This window comes from Primulina tabacum, chromosome 16 (assembly GCF_025594145.1).
Source record: "Primulina tabacum isolate GXHZ01 chromosome 16, ASM2559414v2, whole genome shotgun sequence".
Taxonomy (NCBI): Eukaryota; Viridiplantae; Streptophyta; class Magnoliopsida; order Lamiales; family Gesneriaceae; genus Primulina; species Primulina tabacum.
Genome location: NC_134565.1, coordinates 29,165,774 through 29,183,623, shown reverse-complemented (window position 1 = coordinate 29,183,623; position 17,850 = coordinate 29,165,774). Strand labels below are relative to the sequence as shown.

The 17,850-nt window shown below is 34.6% G+C and overlaps 3 protein-coding genes across 3 annotated transcripts; 1 reads left to right on the top strand and 2 right to left on the bottom strand.

Moving 5' to 3' along the window:
- Positions 1 to 441: 441 nt before the first annotated feature.
- LOC142529702 (protein trichome birefringence-like 5) lies at positions 442 to 3,998 on the bottom strand. The gene is made up of 5 exons (XM_075635311.1): positions 3,204 to 3,998; positions 1,884 to 2,076; positions 1,539 to 1,732; positions 1,193 to 1,348; positions 442 to 942 (listed from the first exon to the last, which is right to left on the bottom strand). The coding sequence occupies exons 1-5, from the start codon at positions 3,941 to 3,943 to the stop codon at positions 603 to 605; spliced, it is 1,623 nt and encodes a 540-aa protein (XP_075491426.1). The 5' UTR covers positions 3,944 to 3,998; the 3' UTR covers positions 442 to 602.
- A 6,712-nt stretch (positions 3,999 to 10,710) lies between these two features.
- On the top strand, positions 10,711 to 13,265 carry LOC142530016 (uncharacterized). The gene is made up of 2 exons (XM_075635768.1): positions 10,711 to 11,064; positions 12,979 to 13,265. The coding sequence occupies exons 1-2, from the start codon at positions 10,875 to 10,877 to the stop codon at positions 13,098 to 13,100; spliced, it is 312 nt and encodes a 103-aa protein (XP_075491883.1). The 5' UTR covers positions 10,711 to 10,874; the 3' UTR covers positions 13,101 to 13,265.
- Positions 13,266 to 13,866: 601 nt separating this feature from the next.
- Positions 13,867 to 16,776, bottom strand: LOC142529191 (uncharacterized). The gene has a single exon (XM_075634649.1). The coding sequence runs from the start codon at positions 16,595 to 16,597 to the stop codon at positions 14,081 to 14,083; it is 2,517 nt and encodes an 838-aa protein (XP_075490764.1). The 5' UTR covers positions 16,598 to 16,776; the 3' UTR covers positions 13,867 to 14,080.
- Between the last annotated feature and the right edge of the window lie 1,074 nt (positions 16,777 to 17,850).

The following is a 17,850-nucleotide window of genomic DNA, read 5'->3' as shown; positions in this document are numbered from 1 at the left end:
AGTCACCTACCGACAGAATCATGAGCAATATAATATTAAAAGTAGGGAACGAGGAAGCGAGTGATGGGATTGGAAGCTACGAACAAGTGTACATGTGTTGCTTTCTTTGTCTTATTTATTTTTTTAGTCCCTACATAGATTTGAAAAATCTATACGGGCACGTGCAACGTCCGTGTACATCCAATATGTAGACAATTAATCTTATCATTATATCAAAATTATATATATATATTTTTTATTTACGTTATCCATGAAAAATTATTACTTTTATAGTGAATATCGGTAGGATTGACCCGTCTCACAAATAAAAATTCGTGATTCATCCATTTGAATCTCGAGTTTATTTGAATTCAAAATCTTGGACAAATCACTCATAGCTTGAGCTTTTATGGTATTGTGATGCTAATTTGTCTTTGAAAGGTGGTTTATGGAATTTTGACGAAAAGGAAACATATTTTATCGAAAATTTTACATACAATACAATAAACACGAAAAAAGTAAGGCGAAATTCGGTTTCTTACTTCTCTTACTACAATCTATGTGGAATGTGATGCCTCACTTTCAAAAGTTCCCAAGCTTTTCCGTTTCTTATGACCAAGATATCAATATAGGGTGTTCGAAAGCGTTTGACGAGCAACCAGTGTGGCGTATATTAGCTCGTTCCAGGCGTCGGGTACTCCCGGTAGACACCAATGACTGCAATCTTGCCTTCTCGTAGAGACCTTCCTCTGACCAGTCACATTTTTGCCGTAAACGGAAGGGTGCCCATCTTTACGAAAATTAGTCAAATGTGAGACGTTTAGCAGAACTACCGGCACTTTAATTTCGTTGATGACTTCTTCCAAAATCCTCATCTTCAGAGGATAACTATCGAGAATGGCTCCGCGAGTTACAGGTTCAGTCTCACCATTGCATGTTCCACCAGAATCCCAGTCTCCGCCTCTGGTTTAACAAAATGCAAGCGGATGAAAAATATTGTGTATTGGATACAAGCTAACGATTGATTACAGTCACTCCCATTATAGTATCTATATTCTGTGATATTATTTTAATAACAATACTGTACCACATATTATGTGCTATTATTTGTATAGCAATACTGGTGTTAACAGCACGACTCGAATCTGTTATATGATACAATTTGATTTATGGGAATCCAGGTGACAATGAAACTGAGTACAGAAAAATATACCTGAAATGAGCAGATGAGTACCCACGATAGAACACCAGCTTCTTTTGGCTGACATTTTCTTTGATCCACTTAGCCCAGGTCTCGATGGCTCTTCTATACGCTTTAACAGCATCAAAACGAGGATAGACGTAATCACCTTCTTTATAGTAGTTTTTCCTGTTATGTAACACACCAAATTTTATCCAAGCAATCAATTTTACCAATGGATCGATTATATTAAACAGTAAATTTACTCCAACCACAAAAATTACAAGTTCGATAAATGAAATGGAGAATCCATGCAAGAAAGTGAAATATAAATAGAATGTGGAACTTCTCATTCTCGAAAAGTTGCTGTCTTACATACCCTCTAGAAGTCTTTCCATGGGTCCACCAGTGCCCAGTATTAAACACAAGAATGTCAGCTCTCTTCCAACGTTTGGCAGTCTTGTCGATTCGGTCTATTGATAAAGTTGGATTTGAATTTCCTTGTCCATTGACACGAATTCCTTCCCGGACAAGGAAGTGTGAACGCACAAATTCAACCGTACAATTGTAATCCTGCACAAGAACTTCAACCTTCACAATTCTTCTAACATTGCACCAAACTAGAAAGATTCATCCCCCATAGCCATTAGTAGAAAAACTTGTTTTTGGACAATTGGACTTTTTAAGAGCAAATTGAGCAGAAAAAAGCCACTCTTGCAACTACCTCAAATTTGAAAATATAATAGCCTCTTCCTTTTGTTATCTTGTAACCATGAACCTCGTACATTTTGTTCTTGTCGGGAAGACCGTCGCGTAGAAGACAAAGGAGTGATTCAAACTGGTTCCGGTTCATAGAGTCTCCTACTAGCATTAGCCTCCGTCCATTCATTCTCACCAAGAAGTCTATTGCATTGAATCTGTACAAAGAAGAACCCCGACCAAAGATGAAAACACAAATAAAAAGACGCTGAAACTAGAAGTTCTTGTGGAATCAAAACAGATTATAACATTTTCCAAAACTTGACGATAGAAAGACTAATTGTGGCTACTAATTGTGTACGTGTGATTCAAAAAATGAGGGTTGAGAGTTTTTAACCACATCTGGAAACACGTCAATTAAAGCGACCACCTCGAAAAAAAAAGTAGACTAAACAAACAGCATTCCAAGTTCCAAATCCTGCATTTAACAATACTCTGGAAAGTCAAAGAAATATATTGCTCCACAGAAAACAATTTTGCAAGTCACAGGGCTATAATTTTTAAGGGCTATCAATCATGAGCAGATTTCAAAATCAATTTCGAGTTTTCTTAACAGAAATGAAAAAAATGAAATTCACATCATCAAATGAATCTGTGGATCTAAATCTGCTTACATATGGGCCACCTAACAAGGGCAAAAAGATTGCTAAGATCTACAGACTGAAGGAATTTAAGTTCTGATTTAGTTTAACTTCGATGCTGTTGCCTTAGATATGTGAGCTGAATAAAAATTGAAAAACCATTTCAAGATGTGAGAATGGACGTGGGCTTTAGATGACAGTTTTCAAGTAGGTTGTTAAGAATTAAAGGATTACGCCGAGTTAGTATTCTCGGAACAGCAAAATCACTTCCTAGGCAACAATTTGTTGATTCACCAACAACAATTACCAACAACGAAAATGTGATCCACCACCTTCCCTTCTCAACAAGATGAAATCATGAAATGTTATGTTTGGAATATATAAATAGAAAGCAAAATATTAACTCAAATTCCCAACACAAATTATTAGTGACTGATCGCATAAACTTGATATCATTAAACAAAATTTAATACCACTTGTTTGACTACTTCCCTGCATTTCGACTACTATTTAATTAAGTTGGTGAACAAAATATATCTTACTTTATTATACGAGAAGATGCGCAGCGGTATTAATTTCCACAGTCAACAGATGAACAAAATTATGAAAAAGGAACAGCCCATGATACCGTTTCTAACGTGCAATCACAATACAGAGAAAGTTAAATAAAAATCTATCGAAGAAATGTGTGTGAGACACTAAACCTTGGAAGATCACATCCATCAGGCTTCCATCTCCATTTTAGATACTCAGAATCAAGCCTTCCGTTGCTCTGGCAATCAAAAGCTTCATCAACATAAGGGCAAGACCCTGGCCTGTAAAGTGGATAATCTTCATCTTTGACCCATTTTCCCTTGTATATATCACAATTTTTCAAATGTTCCGCCACTGCATTGCTAATGAATCGTTCACCTTCAGTGTTAGATTCAACGGTCTCCTCCGGATCAGAATTTGATGAAACGGGCACCGTTGTTTTCTCATTTGACAAAATGGGCTTTTCAGAATTTCCTTCTAAAACATCTTGAGATCGAGGTTCCACCGAAATAACAGGCACTGTATTTTCCTGGCCAGTTTCACCGTTAAAACCAGATTCTGACGAAGCTAGCACTGTAGTTTCTTCATTGCTTCCTTCTTCAAATCCAGAGTCGGAAATTCTGGAAGAAAATGGCGTGTTTTCATCGATTATGTCGTCAAGATTGGATCTTGATGAAATGGGTTGCTTTATTTCACCAAATTTCTCATGGAATGCAGTGGATCGAAGTGGAAGATGAAGGGAAGCAACAGGAGTTTGGGAGAGAACTTCTCCGTAAATAGATGATCTGGATTCGAGGGCTCTTCTGCTGAAGACGAACAGACAGAGGAAAAGAAGAAGTAATAGCGAAACAGAAGAGAGTGCATAGCGGTTTCTTCTAAGAGGAAATGCAAAGGTTGAGGAAGTAGCCATTTGGGGAAGAAATCAAGAAAGCCATCCTCATAGGCTCGTAGCCTCTCAGCTCCTCTTCGTTTTTGTCGTTATTATATTAAATTTATTATTCTCGGTTCAACAGAAGAGTTACGAACATCAATCAGAAATCAATCAATTTGTAGAACACGACAAGTTTATTCAATTGAATCCAGCTGTGTGCACTGAGGAAAAACTTTTCTCCAGCCAAAGTACAATAATAGACGTTACAGCAGTGCTTAAAGCCAAAACGTTCCAAAATGGATGTCGGAAAGTACAAGACAAATTTCGAGAAACGAATTCAAACTGCAACGTTCATATTTGATGAGTCTTGATGTACGGTCTCATTGCCTCTATAAATACCAGACCAAGATCATCAATAAAAGTGTATGGAAAACACACAAGTGTGTGAAGATCGAAAAGAAAAATAGGACATGCCAACTGCTTAGTCTAGAAGCAAAATTCTCAGTGTGTGAAAACATTTTCGTGTTGTATTCATAGATAAGTTCTTACACACACACGCACACAATTACTCACATATATATAAAATTGAGCGTACTGATAAGTTGAGTGAGTCTTGTACAAAGACGTAAAACTTGTGTATGTAGTCTTTGACACATACACGTTAAACAAGTGTTGGCTGGAAGGTACTGTCTTCAGTCTAGACTAGGAGTTCAGCTAGGCAGTAGGATAAGTCCTAAACTGAGTGAGTTTGTACAAAGTGTTGTATAAATCAAAGTCTTCTAGTGATCCTACCTATGTGGTAGAACGGGTGACGTAGGAGCAGTTGAAGTCTCCGAACATCCATAAACATATCTCGTGTAATTAACTGTTTAACTATTGTTTTAAACTGATTTGATCAGTTCAGCTGATATCAGTTTAGTTCTCACCATAACTGAATTGATACAAGCTTGAACTGATCCCCCTTATTTTAGTTAGTCGGTTTATACAAGTTAAAATTTTTAAACTGCTTAGCTTTCTTAACGAATGATTATTTCGAATATTTTTCACTTCGTTTAAAACCAAACTCGATCTAATTCATCGGTGTTTACATTCTTAGAACACGAGCTATTGCAGCTCATTGAGAATATTGTGTTTGAAGCGCATTCAAAGGTGCCCGAACCGATCCATCAATATGGTCTAGAAAAAAATGAGATCTGAAAAATCTGAGCAAAGAAGTGGATATTCAAGAATTAGGATGTCATCAGCATCGAACTCATCTCAAAGCACAAGACTTACACCTACAGAGAAAACTTCTAGAAGAGTTCACACTCAAGCTAATGAAAGCTTTAAAGATTACAATTGCTGGGCTGTGGAGCAAGAGGTCACATTTCGACCAACTATATAGAAAATGATATGAAGGTAATAAAACGCTTCGAACCAACTCTGGATATTGAAAAACGATTTGTTACCAAGATCTTGTTCAAGTATACTAATTTAAGGACATTACCTCAGACGGAAAAAAATATAAAGAAAAAAAGTCTTGAGCCGGGAAGAACATGATGGAACAGAATCAAAATCTGACTGAAAACGGAGTGTTCCGACATAAAACACATGAAGATTTGTCTGTTTCTTTAGCAGACAACTATATCTAATAACATGGTCCAAAAGTTCATGAAAGAAAATCATAGTCCTCAGAGATATCAAGGATTTTCTGCGGGACAGATAGAAAAGTTCTTAAAAAAAATTTTGACTAAAGAAACAGAAAGAGCCATCTAATCTATAAAGATTTCATAAGGGAAATGACAATCCCAGTAGAGCTTACAGAAAACCGGTGAAGATGCAATTAATTCATTACGAAGAAATAAAGGATGAATTACAAAAACTCAAGATAGAAGTTGCACGAACTATGTCCTGGGTTCACATCAGTGCAATCCGGATTATGATAAAAAGCTATTTTTAAATGAAGTATAGATTCACCATTGACATTACTATATGCGATAAACGAATGAGTAATATTAAATATTCAATACTAGGAACTAGCTCAAGGAATTTTTGTGCTGGGAAAACTATAAGAGTAATTTATCAAAAAATTGTCTACAACTTGACAGATTGAAATTTGACTCGAACTTTGACGTTGCATCAAAACTTCAAAGAAAAGGCTAATGAAAGGATTTAATAGACCATATTCTGTTATCTATCAAATTTCATCTCTCTAATGCACAACATTCATAATTGTTTATTAGAAATGAGGTTACAGAAATTTCAGCGATATTTGGAAAAATTTCTCAAGCAATTTATCCAGAAAGAACGAGTTTTTAATATAGGAAACTGATATACAGATCCAAGACAAACTGATTTTACATAGAAATCAAAGTTTTAGCATGGAACCAAAGAGACTATCTTTTTAGAAAGATACGATCACAAGTCATATGTGGGGAACAATACATGTACAAGAAATTCAATTGGTAACAAAAAAATTTTCGACAATAGAAAAGTTTAGATGTCCAAAACAATATAAGGAAACTGAAATAGTATTTGATATTATAAGACAAAGAAATCAATTTCTTTGTATTACCATATACTATTTGAAACAACCTATAATAGAACTTACTAAAGAATGATAAATATAAATGGATTGAAAGTTCATATTAAAGGAATTCCAAAAAAAAATTAAATCAATTGGTTCTTGGATTAGAGTTTCTCAAGGAATACAAACATTGGAATGGACTAAAAAACGTAATGGCATTTATGGCAGAAGATCGGATGTGAAAAATCCAATGACCATAGAGATATTCTCAATATACACCTAATAGAGATGTTATGCTGGCAAAATAAGGCAGAGTACTTTGCTGCTTATATTGATTCAGAAGTTAGAATATGTATAGCAAAACAGGGAGTTTTTTTCAAAGAATTGGAAAAAGAATTATCTCAGATAATTGGATGAGATTTCTCAAAGCGAATCTTAATCTTATGTAAAGAAATTAAGAAAGCAGAAATCCTAATCAAAGGTGTAGGACAAACACCTTGATACAAAGTAAAAACACCACCGATTTATTTTCATGGTACATGAGCTGAAATATTGTTAGGAAACAATTTCCTACAACTGTTCAAATCATATACACAAAAAATGAGACTAGAATATTATTGTTTACAATACCATGTGATCTCAAAGTCATAGTTCGGAGACTAAGAGAGGTATTTTATAAAAAAAATGTCGATCTAGTTTCGCAGCAAGCATGGTGATGAAGAAAAACTTCTAAACCAAAATATGAAAGATTTTAGTATGTTTGGAGAAACAATGCTCCAATTAAGAACAAATCAAAACCTCCAACCAGAAAAAATAGAATTCCTCAAAATATCACCAAACCAGACGGATATAGAATATGAATAAAGAAATGCCCCTAGAAGATGTCAAGAAAATGATTAAAGAGAACTACAATGAAAATCCTTTTGTATGGTGGAAAGAAACCAACTCCAAGTTAGCCCTAAAATTAAGGAAGACGAGAAAATTGAGTTTATCAAATGTAAGCCTATCCCATGAACATAAATGATCAAAATGAAATGCAGATTATTATCAATGAACATTTAAACCATGGTTTAACAAAAGCAGGGATATCACCATGCAACCGTCCATGTTTTCTGGTAAGAAATCATGATGAAATCATGATGAAATCAAAAGAAACAAACCAAATTAGTTGTTAATCATCAAGAGATTAATAAAATTTTGAATTTTGATTGGTATTTTATACCTATCAGATATCATCTGATTAGTTGTATACGTAATATCAATATATTCTCTAAATTTTATTGTAAGCTTGTATTCTGTCAGATGAAGAAAGCAAGTAAGAATTTTCAGCTTTCTCCACACCACAAGGTAATTACATTTGGGAATATTACTAATGATATTGACTAATACACCCCATATATTCCAAAGAAATATGGATAATATATTTAAAGATTATTTAAAATTTATGTTTATTTATATTGATGATGTTTTAATATCATCTAAAAATATGAATGAACATATTAAACATTTAGTTGTAAAAAAGGACTAATCATATCTGAAAAATTACAGTCATTGCAACAAGAAATATTGAATTCATCGGAATAGAAATTGATGAGTAAGAAATAACTCTGCAATAATACATTGTGCAAAAAGTGCATAATTTTCTAGATAAACTTGAAAACAAGAAACAACTACATAATTTCTCACGAGTAGTTAAATTTGTTGAAATGTTCATTAAGAACTTAGAAAATATAGGAAAATATTCAATTCATTATTAAAAATGATGTAAGATTCATATGTACAGAAGAACACATGAAAAGACTTAGCCAACTAAAAGATATTTGCAGAAAAATCTCCCAAAAATGGCTATTTCACAATAAGAAAATGATATGATATTATACACAGATGTCATTGATAACTGGTGGACAACAGTTCAACAGATGGAGAGCAACCATGCAGATATTTCAATGGATTATTGATGACATATTAATGAAAATGAATTATATGCAGTAAAAAAGACTTTTGAGAAATGATCATTATTTTTACTTTTTAAGAAATTCACTTTGAATGTTGATAACAGACAGGTAGAAGATTTTTTTGAAAAATAGAAACTAAACTCGAGAATGCGAAATTATTAAGATAAAAAAATTTAATTTTGATATTACTATAATTAAATCTCATTAAAATATTTTTATAGACAATGATGATGTTGATGCAATCATGAAAATGCAGAGACAGTTGAGAGACACCTTGAAATGCTGCAAAACGAGTTCAACAAGCTTGCCTTTAATTGTAAAAAATCAAGGTGGGCTACAACAAGCTGATAAGAGTAATGTCTCTAATCGAATTACATGTTACTTGCAGGCTTATAATCAGTTATGATCTGTAATACAAAAGCCTATCTTCAAGGCTATTGAGAAACCCTTGTTTTCTCAAAAGGAGAGTTTTCGAATACATGGCTCTATACATGTAGCAGGAGATTCCAGTACCTATATCCCAAGTAGTAATTCGGGATCATCCTTAGTTTCTCTATTTTAGGTATATCAACAGATCTGAGAAAAATTTAAAGAAAAATTAGTATCAATCTAGGCCACAATCGGAGTTGATATAACAGGAAAATATCTTAGGATATGAATGAAACCAAATTCATATCCTAAAGAAGTCAAAGCATGGTATAAATTTGGGCTCTTGCCTCGGTTTATACTACATTACCCAGCTTCCTAGATATTTCAGCACTACCTAAGTAGATCCAGGAAGTTGTTCACAAAACATGGGCATGCAATGATTATTTGTCAGGGGATATATTCTAGAACTGTATTTTTTCAGTACAGCATCAGAACCAGCCGAAAATGGCCCTCATGAAGCCTTTCATTTCATCAAGACAAGGAGAATAGACATGAACATTTTGAAGTTCATCAAAGATCCGCCAGAAATTGAAACACCCCTCGTTTTATCACTCAATGAAGATGACATCTCCACTCAATGAACATGAGAATTACGGGTTTGTCTCATATAGATAGAAAAAGTCAAATTTTCAGTTAAATTTTATCACAATTCTATAAATGGATTTTTTTTATTAAACACTATCATAGGAAAACTATAAGTTTTGCTTAATACATATTTGAATGAAAAGAAATCTTAACAACAAGCTGCCTGGGAGCGGAGCAAAGAAACTCACTGAAACTTATTTAACATGACTCATGTTGGAAGATGATAAGAAAACGTCTACCTAGAATGTCGAACCCAAAGGAGCCAGAATTCATTAAAGACTTTCGACCAAAAATTGATCGAAAGTATCTTGCAGAAACATGACCAAGTGGTGAGAGACCACACAAAAAACAATTTTCTTGAAAACCTTAAAAGCAAAAGATTCCCTAACATAAATAAAGAAAGCAAGTGAAATTTGACTAACCACCACAAAAAGATGAGTTCATTTATTAATGAAATATTGAACAATTAGCTAGTGGAAGAATGAACCACTCACACCCACTACAAGACATTGTCAGCACCAACTGGCCAAGAATAATTCAAAAGTTATTACAAGTTTTGGGGTCTGAATTTCATATTTAGATAGACTTTTATAAATACAAGGCATAAGGAAGTTGAATTCATCTACCATTTCTTCAATTTTATTTCAAATAAATTTGTAATATTTGTCTTTCTATCCAACATGTATTGTATTTCTAACTATAATAAGTAGCTAAACAAGTTTCTCCTCTTTTATAGGAGGTTACTACATAATAATATTATATATGCTTAAATAAAAGAATCAATGCTTATTCCCCTCTTATGTATTATTTTCAAAATTAAACTTATTTAATGTAAGTGTGTTGCAGGAATCTACTTCAGGAACCATCTTTTGTGACTATATGGTTAGGGTGTGGAGCAGTATATAAAACTCGGTGGATACGACTTGACGAAATTCCGGTCAAAAAATTAAAATATTTAATTTCTGACACGGAAGCATGATGAGTCATAAAAATATCTATGACATATAAACTGAAAACTATGCGTAGTTTTATGTCTCAGGTTATCTCGATAAGTGTAAAAATGATCACGTGAGTAAAACTTGAATAAAGACTAAATAAAAAAATTTATAAACAAAAAAGACTAAACTCTCAACCTGAAAAAAAACTAAATTGTCAATTGTGTAAACATCAAGTACAGAGCAGGTATTATCCCTACAATGACATTTGTAATATGGATTCTAGAAGCAAAGATCATATTTTTCAATTCAAAATATTTGAAAAAGTCACCAAAATTAATTAATTAATTAATTAATTATATATATATATCTGAACTAAATAGTTATCGTATTCAACATTGGTAACTCCACTTTAGCCTTGAAGCAACCCCTTCTTCTACAGGCGTAGGATCCTCCGATTCCCCCAATTCCCCCAATTCCGAACCAGACCTCTTCTCTTCAAACTCAAACCCTATCAAAGAATCTGAAGAAACCCATTAAAGATCGGTAGAGAAAAAGGGATGGCGTACGTGGATCACGCGTTCTCGATTTCGGATGAGGACATAATGATGGGAACCTCGTACACTGTCAATAACAAGCCGCCGATCAAGGAGATCGCGCTTGCTGTTTCTCTCCTCGTTTTCGGGGCCTTAGGCATTGTCCTCGGGGTACTCATGGCTGTCAACGAAGTTGGAGGCGACCGAGCCCACGGTAATTTTTTTCTTGAGGTTCCCCATCTTGCGATTCAGTCACCTTGTGTTTATTTTTTGGACTTGATTTGTTTTCTGTTGGAGTTGTTGTGGTTCGAGGGTTTGGATCAATTGGCTCCTACAGTAGCTAATTAATTGGTGTTTAGTGAGTTAATAATCTTGATTCTTGAATTATTCGTAATATCTGGTTTTTGCCAAATCAAGTAATTGTTGTCAAGATGCCATTATATCTGTATACCCGTGACATTTATGTTAGAGTAAACATAAAGATTAATTAATAAACACGAAATTTATTTGCATATACATTAAGAGAAACACGATCTCTGCTGAATCTAATTTACTGTGACTTTGGTTAGTTTGTGAAGTTAAAAAAGGAACAACCATAATGAAGTTTCATTTTATCATAATTTATCCTATCTCATAGCTTTTTTCTTAGATTCATAGATTTTATTCAAATTGGCAATTGGCATACAAGTGAAAAGGTTAAGTTGGAGACCATTGAAGATAAGATTCAGTTGGATGACGACGAGGATGATGATATAGATATTTTCAAATTGCTAGAGCCTCATGTTTAGAAGTTTGATGAGTTACCCAATGTCAGGTTTAAAAAGATATAGTGATACTAAAATAACTATGGAATTGTTATACATGCTTTGAATAATTGAGAAATCTGCTATACTTTATTTCTAATGTAGAACACAAAAAAAAAAAAAATGCATTTGGTCTTCCAATTATGAGTTGATTGATTTATGTTCGTAAAAAAATCGATTAAACAATTACTAGAAAAGAACACTATGATTTCCACCTTAAATTTCATCCAAGATTCGCCATCCTTACATTCAAGGTGTTGAAGATGCCTTGACCCTTTGCTGCAGTGCCTTGAACTTTTGAGGCCTAGATGTGCGAAATTGAAGGACAGATGTGTTTGCTTCTAGTCATAATGTTCAAGCTACCCCACACCTTAAATCTTGGGAACCCGTAGTGGGGTTATTAAAACTATGTATAATACTGTGAAATGATTACAAATACTAGAAGTTTTCGCCATGTGAACCTTGTACTATTAGGCATGACTTTATAGTTTGGCTCAATTGATGGACTTCCTGCTCAATGTAGAAGTATGCCCCAAGTATATTTTTTCCCCAAACTAAGATTTAAAGGGTGAAAAAAGGGTATTGAACAAATATGGGAGGCTTAGATTGTTGGGCATGTAAGCTCTCTAATGAAGTGAATAATCTTGTTCCTGTCCATGACCTTATAAATTTCAAGATTTTTCCTATATTTTGAATTAATATACCTGGTTCTTCTATGTAATGGAGAATACTGAATCCATGAAAACTTTTGTGCTCTATCCTTTGTAGTAATGTTTACTTCCTCCTTGTCATTGTATTTACCCTTTACATTACTTCCTCCTTGTCATTGTATGTACCCTTTTTGCTGTCTTCTATTGGTTTGCATGAACTAACATTGGTCTTAGTCCAAACGGCCTTATAGATGTTTAAGCTAACAAGGCATGCACTTGGGCGCACAGGAGGTGCGGGCTCGACGTCCAAGTGCATGCCAAGGTGCTGTTTGAGAATTGAACACATGCTTTGAACGTAAACTTAGTGAAACCAAGGTAAAATGTAATGTGTTATTTGTTTATATGTACTTGCCACCAAGGTAAAATGTAATGTAGTAATTGTTTTTTTGTACTGGCCAACATATTTGTATTTGTCATGTTGTTCCTCTATGGATTGTCAAAGAAATATAGTGCGATAAAAAGTTTTCTATTTACGTCTAGATTTTAGTTACAATATTATGCTCTTAGTGCCCTTTGTTGCAATGAGGTGCACATCTTTACTCTTTACTGATCTTTCTTTTGCTGCATATGGCGCTTCCATGTCGATGTTTGCAATATTCTAATACTTGTTTGCAGGGCTATTTTTCGCTCTACTGGGTGGTATTCTTTTCATCCCTGGATTCTACTACACACGGATTGCCTACTATGCTTACAAGGGCTACAAAGGTTTTTCATTTGCCAACATACCTGCTGTCTAGAGATGAGGTGGACAGTCTTTCCTCAAAAGCTCAACTGTGATTTTCTTTGTTTCTTTAATGTTAGTCGATGTGTTTGTAAATAAATAGCAGTGGACATTATCTACACGTTTCGAGTAACTTGTTTCCTTTTAAACTCAATACCAAGAATCTTTTTTTTTCTCAAGAAACTGAGTCATAACCTCAAAATGAGGATAACACCATTGCAAAATATAGAAACACAGACTAGATTGGCTCATCGAACAGCAACTAGGGACCTTACCTGTAGTGTTATTAACACAAGAGGCCAAGTGAGAATTTTGTTACATTAAAGGAATTTTCTATATGGGTGTACATTTAATATGTTTGTGAGAAACATTATTTAATTAAACCAATAATCTTGCAAAACAGATTTAATTTTAGAGGTTTTATTAGAATAATGGGTTATGCTCCATCTAATTATTTTGGTCGATAAATTTGTTCATATGTTAAAATGTTTTCTGCCGAAGTGCATATTATATGTCCAGCACAAATACCATAATACTCGGTAAACATTGTGCCCACATTAAATTATTTTTTTTATTTACTTTATGTGAAATATAAATATATTAGAGTAATTTTGTTTACAGTTAAGAGATATTTGAGACGTTAATACCATATAAACTATAAATTGTAGTGAAGCTATATCCAGTACTATAATATTTTGGCATAACTAGAAACGCTCTTTCCTACTGGTGGGAATGAACATCCCTGACGGTACGAGGCAATGGAAAAAGCATAAAAACAGCCAAATGCCGCTCCTGTAACTAAATGACAATAATTTTACATACTACAATTCTATTACATTGTAGGCTATCACCTCTCTTTTCTGTATTAACTGGAAGCATATTACATAAAGCTTCGAAAGGGATAGTGTAAAGTTGCCTTCAGATATTTGCCAAAACTCTATAGATGTGCATAGATCAGCCTGCAAAATTAATTCAAGAAAAAACGTTCTTAGAAAATCATGATTCAATATTTTCCCTGATTCGAGCAGCTAACCGTTGCAAAATTTGCTCGTCGCAACAAGTGTCCTTTTCTGTAATTTGTGACGTGAAATCCATGGCGTCTTTGTACTTTTTAGCCTTACAATAACCATCAACAGCAGTGTTATATGTTAGTTCATTTGGTCTGCAGTTATGCTTAATCATATAACTGATCATTTCATTCACTTCCACAAAAAACCCACGAGCAGAGAATCCAGCAATGAATGTATTAAAGGTGATAATACAGGGCCGAATCCCTCTATTTGTCATCTCTGTAAAAGTCCTCATCGCCTCCTGCATGAGCCCTTGCCTACAAAACCCTTTAATGACAGTGTTATATGACACGAGATCTGGCTTCCCACCAGATTCTCGAAGTTCATTGAGAACTTCTTGTGCTCTCCAACAGTCACCCGCCCTGGCGTACATATCCATCAAGCTGTTATAGGTAACCAGATCCGGCTCCAGCCCATTTTCTTGAATCAGCTGAAGTATATTGTGAGCTCGTTCGTACATCCGGTTCCGAACAAAAATGGAAAGCATGGAATTGAAGAGCACCAAATCGGGTTTGTACCCATTTTTCAAGAATTCTTGAAATGCTCTCTCCATGCCTGAGAGTGATCTAGACTTAAAATTTGTGATGATCAGAGTTCTCAAAAGCATCCAGCTGGAAAATATACGACCATCATAAATTTCTTTAGCAATCTTTTCGATTCCCCTCACATTTCCTCCTTTTGAGTAGCAATGGAGCATCAATGAATATGAGGTTCCGTTGGGCTTGAAACTCTTCTTTCTCAGGTCTAGAAGGACGGACTCAGCAGCCCTCCAATCTCCTCTGCGAGCCAATGCATTTAGAAGTGCATTATAAGTGGAGATGCATGGAGTATATCCCACTTTAATCATCTCATTATACATTTTTCCGGCATTCATTTCTGATCCACACCTACCATATGCACTTATCAGAGTATTAAAAGTATCTCGATCTGGCTCAAAGCCACAACTCTTCATCTCTTGGAAAACACGATTAACATAGGTGTGCATCCCTCTGTAGCCACACAAAGCAAGAAGGGTGTTCCAAGTGACACGATTTGGTGTACAACCATTGGATTTCATGCTGCTTACTATTTCCATCATCTCTTCAGTTCGTGACATCTTACCGAGCATCGCAAGGATAGAATTATAAGTACACACATTAGGGACACAGCCAGATTCCTTCATTAATTTGAACAAACTCATTGCTCTTTCCTCTTTTCCAGCTTTTCCGTATGCATCAATCAAAGTAGTATAAGTGACAACATTTGGCATTATACCCCTTTGTGTCATGGTGCTGATTAAAGCCGCTCCTTCCTCGTGAAAGCCTGCCCTTACATGTGCAGCCACAAGTTCATTATAAGTAACTGAGTCGGGAGGGCAATTATTCTCCTCCATTTCTTTAAAAACATTCAAAGCCTCATTGTAAATTCCAGCCTTCCCAAATGCTTGAAGCAAAGCATTATAGGTAACAGTACCCGGAACATAACCATTTAACTTTAGATCATCAAAGAATGTCTTGGCTTCCTCCAACAACCCTTCTCTCCCACATGCAGATATCACAGTACTACAAGTGAACTCATCGAATTCAAGCCCTACTCTCTTTATCTCATCCAAAAGCTCTAAAATTTTATCCCAAGATTGCCCCTTTTTCCCATAAACATCCAACATCACATTGTAAGTAACAAGTGTTGGACAAGATCCTATATCCTTCATAATACCAAATAAAGCTATCGCCTTCTCATACTTCGCACTACGTGAATACGCATGTAAAATAGTCGTCCATGCCCGAACATCTAGCCTAAAATCTCCTGGTGGAATCACGTCAAACAAATTCGAAGTAACCAAATGTCGAGACTCCCTGCCAAGAATCTTAACCATCAATTCAATAACTTGATCATCTAATAAATCATCATCACTCGACTCCAAATTAAGCACAACCCATTCAAACAACATAATCGCCTTCTCACTATGACCAGAAAGGTCCAACCCTTTGAGTAAACTAATCAAATCAACATCTTGAAGCAGCTCGAACTTCACAGAATCAAAGAAACAACGCAAACTTGAAACGGGCTGTTGCAAGATTGATTCAAGCATGAGCTTACACTTCAAAGGAAGAAAATCCAGCGACCCATCATCTATCAGACTATTTGCACCAAGTATAGGGATTGCAACAGAACCACCCTCATCTTTCTTGAACCGGGCAGGCAAATAATCTTGATTATGAGAGAGAATTACATGGGATTGAGTCGATGAATATTTAGCCGGAGAAGAAATGTGAAGAAGGTGCTGGAGGAGGGAATCAAATGGAAAGGAGTGTGAGTGCGTGGATGATTGTTGGGGTAACAAAGGAGGGAGAGGGAGCGTGGTAGTGTTGAATCTGAGGAGCGGAGGACTTGGCTGTGAAATTGGTTTTGTGGGTTGGATGGTTAAAGCGGGTCTGTTGGGGAAAAGGGTGGTTCCTTCCATTGCTGAACACTGTGAATTGTGTGTTTGATGGCGGGTTTACATAGCAAGAATGGAGGGTTTCAGCTGTTTCTGTAAAGGCTAAGTGCAAAATGGATTATTCTATGGTGGTGTTTCGTCGTTCACAACACTCCATCCATATCTTTTCTTCTCCTCTTATTCAAAACTAGCGCACCCGCTAATTTGATTTAGTTATAAAAAGAAATGAAAGCAATCCTTTGAATTAATTATATTTATAAAAAAACTATGAGTAGGTCTCTTGTAAGACGTCTCACGAATCTTTATCTGTGAGACGAGTCAACCCTGCCGATATTCACCATAAAAAGTAATACTCTTAGTATAAAAAGTAATATTTTTTCATAGATGACCCAAATAAGAGATTTGTCTCACAAAATACGATCCGTGAGACCGTCTCACACAAACTTTTGTCAAAATTTATATTTTTATAAGAGTTATATTATTATTTTAAAAATTATCGAAAAAGTAAAGTGTAATTTGATTGGTTGAAATATAATATTATATATATATATATATATATATAATGTACAGCCAATTTTAGTTTGTCTCTGTCATAGAGATGGAAATCGAAAATAATTCAATAATCATAACTAGTTTGATATTTTGTTATTTTTAACTATTTAAAATTATAAAAAAACTACATTTTTTGTACGGAATGTTTATAACTGACTAAGACATTACATACGCAATGATATGCTTTAAATTGAAGCATTGTTTCTCCAAATTATCTAGAATACTTCATTTTAAGGTCCAAATGTTTTCCTTCATCGTTGCGATACTAGATTGTCATTTTTTTGTAAAATGCCTCTCTTGGTTTCTGGTTATGACTTTTAGACCGCATGGTGTTGTGAACAGTTATTTTCTTATGTGAAGGATTTAAAAATTTGCCAGAAATTATTTCCAAGCAGAATGTATGCTCATCCGATTAATATTTATGTCATGTTAATCTTTTTGTGTAAGATTAATGCTCGCTTGGAGAAATCTCATCCAACAATATGAGTTAGTTTTTTTTCCAATTTTGTTGGAAACATTCATCTTTTTGTTGTACATATTCCCGCTTCGAAATCAATATAAACAACAAAATATTTTGTTTTATATTGTTTATATAATATCCCTAGTGGGATGTATATCAAGAATGAACTCGTGATCATTGGATTTTCCACATTCTATTTTATACCATGAATTTCATTCCACTCTCTATATGTTTCCAATATTTGTGTTCCTCGAGAAACTCTAGT

Bases quoted from the DNA above. Each gene is read 5' to 3' on its own strand.
- LOC142529702 (XM_075635311.1), bottom strand. From the start codon at position 3,943: ATGGCTACTTCCTCAACCTTTGCATTTCCTCTTAGAAGAAACCGCTAT. The intron at 1,733-1,883 runs GTAGTTGCAAGA...GTTCTTGTGCAG, and splicing joins ATTATATTTTCAAATTTGAG to GATTACAATTGTACGGTTGA. The intron at 1,349-1,538 runs GTATGTAAGACA...GTTACATAACAG, and splicing joins CATGGAAAGACTTCTAGAGG to GAAAAACTACTATAAAGAAG.
- LOC142530016 (XM_075635768.1), top strand. From the start codon at position 10,875: ATGGCGTACGTGGATCACGCGTTCTCGATTTCGGATGAGGACATAATG. The intron at 11,065-12,978 runs GTAATTTTTTTC...ACTTGTTTGCAG, and splicing joins TGGAGGCGACCGAGCCCACG to GGCTATTTTTCGCTCTACTG.
- LOC142529191 (XM_075634649.1), bottom strand. From the start codon at position 16,597: ATGGAAGGAACCACCCTTTTCCCCAACAGACCCGCTTTAACCATCCAA.